General features: G+C 42.4%; 1 protein-coding gene across 3 annotated transcripts in view; it reads left to right on the forward strand.

Moving 5' to 3' along the window:
* Positions 1–8,948, forward strand: part of Parl (presenilin associated rhomboid like) — a 30,462-nt gene extending 21,514 nt beyond the window's left edge. For 2 of the 3 annotated variants that reach the window (XM_057765411.1, XM_057765410.1), the window contains exons 4-7: positions 112–182; positions 3,751–3,852; positions 3,971–4,068; positions 7,729–8,948. In XM_057765411.1, the coding sequence (XP_057621394.1) occupies positions 112–182; positions 3,751–3,852; positions 3,971–4,068; positions 7,729–7,840 (383 nt within the window). In that variant the 3' untranslated portion in view covers positions 7,841–8,948. The remainder of the gene's footprint in view (positions 1–111; positions 183–3,750; positions 3,853–3,970; positions 4,069–7,728) is intronic. The other variant, XM_057765409.1, reaches the window with a different exon arrangement.
* Positions 8,949–9,313: the final 365 nt, after the last annotated feature.

Genomic DNA, 9,313 nt, shown 5'->3' on the forward strand with positions numbered 1-9,313 from the left:
AGTGCTAGTCTGGTGTGCTTAAGGCCCTGGGCTCAATTAGCAGTATGTCTAAAAAAAAAAATACAGTAGTACTTTTTATAGTGACTTATTGAAATGTGGCTTATTTCATAGGTGTCATTTCCAATTTTGTCAGTTATGTGTGTAAAGTTGCCACGGGGAGATATGGACCTTCACTGGGTGCAGTAAGTAGTCTTCATTTTCCCTCCCTCCCTCCCTCCCTCCCTCCCTCCTTCCCTCCCTCCCTCCCTCCCTCCCTCCCTCCCTCTCTCCCTCCCTCCCTCTCTTTCTCTTGTATATCTAATTAAATATTTTCTGATCTAATTTTAAATTTCATTGAGAAATGATTGTTTATAAGAAAGTTGCAAACGAGTACAGCTTCCATATACTCTCATCCTGCTGTTCCCTTATGTCTTACAGAATCCGTCTAACAGTAAATAATGAGTAAATTAACATGGAAACGATTTGTTTGACACATTTTTGTCAAACTTGGAGTTTGTACATTTGTACAACTGAAGTGTTGAGACTGCAGCTTTTTTACTTCACCTTTGTTGGTTGTGTGCCATATGTGGTTGCTCTGGGACTTGTGTTGGGGGACAGAACATAACTTGTGGAACTAGTTCTTTCCTCTTTTTTTTTTAAATTTTGTTTTATTGTTTGTGTTTTTGAGACAGGGTCTGACTGTATATTTCTGGCTGGCCTGGAATTCACAGAGATCCACTTGCCTTGGTCTTCTTAGCTGAGTGCTGGGATTAAAGGTGTGCGCCACCATACCTGACCATAGCTTTTAACTATTGTTTGTTTGTATGTATGTACTGGAATATAGTACGTTTTGGAAAAAGTATGTCAGAATAACAAGAGCCCACTCTAACATTAGATAACTGTCATTACATACTTAAATCTGCTATTGTGCTCTGAACACTACCTAGATTCAGTTACTGGACCATTCATGGTGGCACATGCCTTTAATACCAGCACTTGGCTAACCTGGTCTACATAGAGGGTACCAGGTCAGCAAGGCCTATGCTTGTCTCAAGCAATGAAACAAACTAACAAGTGCTATGGATATTTTGTGTATAGCCCCTGTGTGGACAGTGCTTTCATTTCTTAGAGTCAAGTGACCAGATCATAGGGTGCCGATGTTAATGTTTAAGAACCTACAGACTGGTAGCACATGGACCACTGTGTTCTGTCCTTTCCTGCCAGCAGAGTGTGAGAGTCCCGGGCTCCATGGCTTCACCCACTCACAGTGTGGCCTGGTGGCTATTTTCCCCAATAAAAGCTAATGATGTTGATGATTTTGTGTTTGTTCTTCAAGCATCATCTTTGAATTATCTTTTGCTCATTAATATTTTTAATTGAGCTTCCTAAATATTCACAATATGTTCTGGGAACAAGTGCTTTGTTAGGCCGTTGTTTGAGATGCACTTATGTACATCCTGTTCCCTCTACCTTCCTGGCTTTTATCAGAATTTTAACCAGCAAACTTTTTTTTTAGCCTACCTTGTCTTGTCTTGGAACAATTTCTTTCAAAGAGTATGCTGTTAATTTGCATGAAGCTTAATTTACTTATTAGAAGTCACTTTTGGTGTGCAATGAGGAAAGTTTTCCCTGACCCAATCACAAAGATTTTACTCCAATGTTGTTTTATTTATTTAATTCTAAGTTTCATTTTAAATCAAATCTGAAGTCTTAGCACAGATCCACTAGCTTTTAACACTTTGCCATGCATCATTTCCTCTCTAACCATACTTACTCTTTTCAGAACCATTTGAGCAGTTTTTCTCTCTCTCTCTCTCTCTCTCTCTCTCTCTCTCTCTCTCTCTCTCTCTCTCTCTCTGTGTAAGACAGAGACAGACACAGTGTCCTTGGGCACGCATATGCTGTGGTGTACAGATGAAGGTCAGAGGACAGCTTTTGGAGTTGGCTCTTTTTTTGCATTTGGTTCTGGGTGCTGGATTCAGGTCATCAGGCTTTAGTATCCAGTGCTTTCTGTGTGTTGAGCTACTGTCCTTAAGAAAAGCTTTCTTATATTGTGTCTCTTTGTTTCTGTATACTTCAGCATATGCTTCCTAGAAACACAAATATTTTTTCATAGTCCACAGCACCATTATTAAAGAGATAAACTTTATAATCTATATACCACTTACGAAGTTGCTCTAGTACTGTTCCCCGTAAGCTCATGTACACATTTAGTTGTTATTTTGGGGGGGCTTCTCAGAGCTGTCACATTTCTGCAGGTTGTCCTTGTTTTTCATGCTCCTAGTGGTTTAGAACAAACAGGGAGGCTATTATGGATTTTCTTCTTCCTCAAGACTCAATCAGCTTGTCTGTCTTGTGTGGGAATATTAGATAAATGGTATCCTCAGGACCGTTTCTGCTAGGACCAGGCACATGGTGTCGTCTCTTTTTGTGGTAAATGTCTCAGATGTTGTCCATCCTCTATACTACATTTTTCTTTTAAAATTAATATATGTGAGGAGACGTTTTTAGCTCCCTGTGACACACTCTACTGATAATAGTATCTGTTGATTATTTTAGTTCGAGTCTGTTTTCACTGTGGTTCTTTTTGCAGAGGTGACACGTGTATCCTCTTAGCTAGAGTCAGCACTGGCATAGCCCCTTTGGCTCTGGGCATAGTTGATGTCTTCCATGCTGTGCTTTTTGTGTGCTGGGATGTTACGCCCAGACTCCTTCAGTCTGTCACAGTTGGCCTTTCAGATAGCGAAGCCCTTTGTAGAGTGTCTATGGAGATTGATTATTTTTGATAAGTAGATTTGTACTTAATACATTGTTCCTTTAATAGACATCTTTGTATCTGCTGTGACCTGTGTTAGAAAAAAAACTACCTGAGTGCCTGCCAGGCTGTGTTTTACCCTGTTGTCTGCACTTCGCGCTCGGATCTTTGAAGTCCTCTTACCCTGTTGTCTGCACTTCGCACTCGGATCTTGGAAGTCCTCTGCCGGACTGCGCAGCTCACGTGGTTCTGCTGCGTCGCTCTTCAGCATGCGCTTCCTGTCTCTTCCCCTAAGCTCCATGCAGCTGATGGCCCTGGGCCTGGGTTTCCATGTGCTGCCTTGGCACACAGCACCTCTCCTTCTGATCTCAGAATTGCTTATTTTTCTTCAATGTCTTTCCTGCTGTGCTGTAAGGTCCACAAAGTTGGAAATGTTTTTTCACCTCTGTGTCTCTAGTGTATAATATCATGCCTACTGTGTTAGGATTTAAATAGCTGAATGAATGTGTATCATGAGAGCTAACTTAAACAAGGAATTATGATCGAGTTTTTGAGATAGTCTACCATTCAGAATATTAGGATTATGATTATCATTAATAGAGGTTTGTTAAATTTCTGTATTGCAGAAAAATATCTCAAAGCCATTATTAAATTTAAATTGTAAGAAAAAGCTGTCCAGTCCATAGCTCACTCTAACCAGTTAGAGAGCTGTTAGACATTCTTTCTTAAGTGTGTGGCATGTTTAATGCTATCCTTGGTGCTCATTACGGATTCCTATGGTCATTATGATATATTTAAGTTCTCTATAGTGAAAGTATAGTCTGTTTCTAGGGATTATTTGCAGCATTGTGTGACAACTTGGATCCCTTTCCCTGATACTGTTCACATTCACAGTGAAAAGTTTTTAAGATTTGTGTTCCCCTCTGGATGTGGAGTACATTGGCCTGCTCAGAGCCTAGGCATCCCATGGTCACATGGTATCTGCTGTCCTCACCACCGTGTTCATTACCTTGCAGTCAGGAGCAATCATGACTGTGCTTGCAGCAGTCTGCACCAAGATCCCAGAAGGGAGGCTCGCCATCATCTTTCTCCCGGTGTTCACCTTCACAGCAGGCAATGTGAGTACCGGTGGAGTTCTGGTCGTAGCCTTGTCAGACAGCGTCTGACATCTCGCCCTTAAATTGAAAGTGGAGGAGCAAAATTGTACCATTTCTCTTTTCTCTCCCTGGCTTCCAGGCCTTAAAAGCCATCATTGCCATGGATACAGCTGGGATGATCCTGGGATGGAAGTTCTTTGATCATGCAGCACATCTTGGGGGAGCTCTCTTTGGAATGTAAGTTTGAGCAGAACCAAGTGCTGAGCTGTTGCTTTCCCCACCCCTTGCTGGTCCCATCTTACTGGTGTACAGAGCTGGTGCAGCCATTTTTCTCCCTGCATTGTGTGTGTGGGAGAATGTGCTGTGTCTAGGAAGAGGCTGGTGTGGACCGTGTGCCAGTGCAGATGGTACCTGACGTCTGCTACATGCCAGCACCAAGCTAGTTACCTTAGGTTCCTGTTTAATGGTAGAAACTGAGTCACAGGAATGGCAGGTGTTGAAGTAGAGACTAGAAAATTAAATAGAAATCCACGGTTTTGTTTTGCAACACACCAGACCGAGCACACTGGGTGTATGGTCACACACACAGTTGCACTTGAGGAAATTTGTTTTTGCCTGAATTTAAACAGAACAGGTCTTCCTAAGTGAAGCAGTGCTGCCTAAGGTGGTGGAGCCGAGTGCTGCCGTTCTGTGTGTAATTTCCATGGTGACTAAAGAACGGCACATGCGTGTTCTAGCTCTTAGAGCGGCACATTATAAACAGTCCGAGACAGAGACTTTGAGAAGGAGCTATGCATTGTGAAGTCTAAGTTTAGCTGTACTTTACATGTATTTTCATAGCATCTTTTCCCCTGGTGGGTTTTCATTGTTCTACCTTTTCTTTTATTCTGAAGTTAATTGTATCAAATACACTTTAAAGTCCAGGATCTGAAAAGCAGAGGAATCCTTTCTCTTGGCTCTTCTAATTTCAACCCTTTTCGTGTAGTGGATCTCAGTCATGTCCCAGACTCATCTTTTTTGTGTTTAGAAAGGAATCAGAAGCTTGGGCTGTTGAGAGGGCTCAGTGAGTAAGGGTGCTTGCTGTCCAGCTTAATCCCAAGTGCAATCCCCAGGATACACATGGTGGAAGGTGAGAACTGGCTCCTGCAAGTTATCCTTTGATTGACACGCACTTACACACGTGTCCATGCACCCACACATGTATACATGTATCCTCACAGGTGCATACACACATGCACGCTCCCCACTTGTACATTCCCCACATATACGCATATACATACCCATACATGTGTACACCCACATGCATGTATATCCCCACACTGTACTGTGGAATTACATGCCCCCCAAAAGGAGGAATGGATAATTTGTCTACAGTCACACAGCCAGTGATTGCAGAATACTAGCTTGTTACACTGCTGCATCTGGAAAGTTTCTTCAACACTGGTGTAGCTTGGTGGTGATGCACAGCCTAACGTGTGGGGTCCTCGGTTCATACCCTGAAGCAAAACTGTGTCTTCCTACTTGGCCTTAGCCCTGTCACCGGTTAATCTATATTCATGAGTAAAATCGAGTAGTTGCTTGCCAGACTGAAGTGTTTGCTTCTGCTTGCAGTTAGTAGGCTCAAAAGATTTGGAAAGATCATGTTCATGGTGAGTTCTTGACAAGTGACTCACTTCTAAGGGTTTTACATTTGTTCTTGGGACAGTCCTTTTTCTCTTCTACATGCATGAGAGAATCTTACTTTAGCTCCAATTAATTGGTGTGTTTTGTTTGTTTGTATTTAAGAAGGTCTTTCTATGTAGCTCCTGTCTGACCTCTTATTAAATATACATCCCAGGCTGTCCTTGAACTTGTGACAATTCTCATGCCTCAGTTTCCCGAGTGCTAGGATTACAGATGTGTGTTATTGTGTCCAGTTTTTATAAGCAGGAATTAAAATCCTGGTATAAGGCAAAACCTTTACAATAAAAAATGAATATTCAGATATTTTTGACATGTTAAAACGTTACGTTGCTGTTTTGGTGCTATGTAAATCAGATAGAGCACTGTTCAAAGTATATTTATTCTTATGTGTATCAGTATCTTACCTACATATATGTCTGTTTTCCACATTCATGACTGTTGCCCACAGAGGCCACAGGAGGGCAGCAGATCCCCTGAAACTGAAGTTTCAGGCAGTTGTGAGCCACCATGTTGATGCTGGGAGTTGGACCCGGGACTTAAAGAGCTCCAAGTGCTCTTAACCTCTGAACCATCTCTCCACCCCTTCAGTCTTTTATACCTTTTTTTTTCTTTTTGAAACAGGCTCTCACTATGTAAGCCTTTCTGGCCTGGATCTCTGTATGTAGACAAGGCTAGCCACACACTCAAAGAGATCCCTCTACCTCTACCGCTTGCCTCTGCGTCTCTGCCCAGGATTAAGAGCATGGCCATCATGCCCATTCCCTTAAAAATTAAAACCAGGTGTCTGGGAAAGGATGAGGTCAATCAAGTCTGCTATCTGCCTCTGAGAACATGAAGTCTGTTTGGAGAAATGAGTACACGAGTCAAGGTTTCAAGAGTAGGTGCTTTCCTAGGCTGCCTTTCTCTGTCAGCTCACATCTTCAGGAGCCAGTGCCTTTTCCATGGGAGTCTGAAGATGCCCTAAATGAACCCCACAGCCTGTGTTTGATGTGGTACAGCATGCCCATGTGGTTAGCAGTGTCACCCATTGCCTGTGAGATGATCTCCATGCTGCTTTGTGAGCAGTAGCTAGAGCACAGGATCTCAGGTGTGGGTCTTGCTCGCTCTTACTTTGCTGATTCCTAGTCAGAGGGCTGAGCAGATTAAGGAATTACACCTTTCACCTTCACTGCTCATTGCCTGTAGTCAGGTTTTGGGTGGGCAGGCCTCCTTCTGTGTGTAGGCAGGTGGGAATGGCAGGAGGACATATACCATTGTAGTCCTCATTAGTAAGTCCCTTACCTGACATTTCTTTTTAATCATTGTAAAACAAAGAGTCAGTGTATCTTTGGTCAGACCTTGGGTGACACACAAAGCTATTAGCATGTTAAGCAAATTATTTTCTTATATACTTCTTTTCCTCTAGTCTGTAAAGAGAAAAACAAAGATAGATATGGTTGTTTATGCTTCTCTTCCCAGCTTTTGGGAGGCAGAATTGTCATGAATATCCAATCAACTTGGGCTACATTGTGAGCACTTGTCTCAAAAATAAACAAGGAATCATGATGGTTAACTTGAAGTGAATAAAAAAGTTATAATTTAGGGCCTTTGAGATGGCTCTTTGGCTAAAGGCATTTTGCACAAAGCCTCACAGACTTAGTTCCATTGTTGGGACATACATGATGTTCTAAGACCTTTACACGCAGACCATGGTATCTGTCCCTCCTCCCCCAAGATACAGAATGTCAAGAACAATCTTTAATAACTGTGTAAAGCTGTGACATATTTCCAAGCAGCCACTCAGGCCCCATCCTGCTTTTATCTATTATATGTCATAAATATCAAAGCTTTACATCAAATTACCTATTGTATTCTGTTTTGTGTAGTGACTGTGACAACTTGGGGCTGCACAGACGGCTCAGCAGTTCAGAGCAGAGGACCTGAGTTCCCAGAACCCACATGGCAGCTCACAACTGTTTGTAACTCCAGTTTCTGGGCATGAAGTGCTGTCTTCTGGCCTCTAGTATCACTGCATACACGTGGTGCACAGACATACATGCAGGCAAAGTACCCACTCACAGAAAACAAATACTCTTTTTAATGAAAACAAAAACAAAAAGCAAAGCAATAACAAAAAAACAAAACAAAAAACTGGTGTCCTTCGGTGCTGCAATGATGTTTATTTAGATTTGCATGTCACATAGTTTGAACATTGGACTATTTGTCTTTCTCCAGATGGTATATCACTTATGGTCATGAACTCATTTGGAAGAACAGGGAGCCTCTAGTGAAAATCTGGCATGAAATAAGGACTAATGGCCCCAAAAAAGGAGGTGGCTCTAAGTGATGCAAAACTGGCCAGTATGGTACATCTGCTCCTTGCTGCCTGGAAGACTCAGCATCCTGCCACCCCGGTGTTTTAAATGTTCTCAGTACATGTCTCATTAGCAAATTATGGCAAAGTTATGAAATAAATGTTTATATCTCTAGTTTGTAAATGGTATTTGCTCCTTTGGAGTACTGGTGCTCTTGATTGGTTTGTGAAATATGACATTCTTCAAGCCTGGAACCTGGTGAGAGATCCTCAACAGATTTGATGGTACCTTGGAGGAGCCTTGGTTTTATGCCTGACCTGGCATCTACTTAGCATTGCTTCTGACTTCCTTTCAACAGCAGAAAGTTGAGGGCATTCTCTGTTTGACATAGTCTGGAATAGCAGCCACAGCACTTCCAAGCATTTCCCTAAATGACTTTTCTGGCAGTGAGCAACATATTCAGAAACTTGTTTTAGAATTTACTTTCTAGATAAAAGATGCAGCTAAGATAAGAGGAGAAGAGGGGGTTGGAAAGATGGCTCAGGCAGAAGAGTTGCCTGCCATGAAAACATGAGGAGCTAAGGTTGAATCCTAGCACCCATAGAAAACTGTTGTGGTGGCACATACCTGTAACACCAGTATGGTGGACAGGTGAGTCCCCGGGCTCATTGGCTAGATGGATTACCCAATTGATGAGTTCCAGGTTAAGTGAGAGACCTGTCTCAAAGGGATGAGCATTAAGTGATAGAGCCGAACTCTCGGTGTTTTCCTTTGCCCTCTCTGCACATGTGTAGAAATGCATGCTCATGGGTGTGAACACACCACCACAGAAAATAAAATGGGGAGCAATTGAGGAAAAAACCTGGATTCTATCTTGGGTCTCCACGTATGTGCACACACATGCATGACCATCATGAACTCACCAGCCCCATCCCACCTCCAAGTGAAGGAAATAAGGTGGGTAAATACAGAAAGGAAACCTTGTTTCAACCTTATGTTTAGAGATATGTGCTCTAATGGGATCAAACTGGACCCCCTGAATGTGGCTGACAATTGGAGCAGACTGAGAAGCCAATGATAATGGCACTGGAATTTGTCTCTACTGCATGTCCTGGCTTTTTGGGACCCTATTCTATTTAGATGCACACCTTCCTAAGCCTGGATGGAGAGGGGAGGGCCTTGGACTACCCACAGGGCAGGGTACCCTGCCCTCTCTCAGGACTGGAGGGGGGAGGGGTGTGAGGGGAAGTGGGAGGAGGGGAGGAAGTGGAAATTTTGATTGGTATTATTTATAAAGTAATAAAAAAGGAAACTAGAAAAAAAGATATGTGCTCTAATTTGTAATCAAAGGCTGCTCATACGTTTCCTGGCTGCACAGACCTGAAATAATCACACAAACTATATATTAATTGCAACACTGCTTGGCCAATTACTCTAGCGTATTCCTAGCTAGCTCTTACATCTTAACCCATTTTTTATTTTATATTTCACCACGAGGCTCATGG

This window comes from Chionomys nivalis, chromosome 3 (genome assembly GCF_950005125.1).
Source record: "Chionomys nivalis chromosome 3, mChiNiv1.1, whole genome shotgun sequence".
In the NCBI taxonomy this organism is placed as follows: Eukaryota; Metazoa; Chordata; class Mammalia; order Rodentia; family Cricetidae; genus Chionomys; species Chionomys nivalis.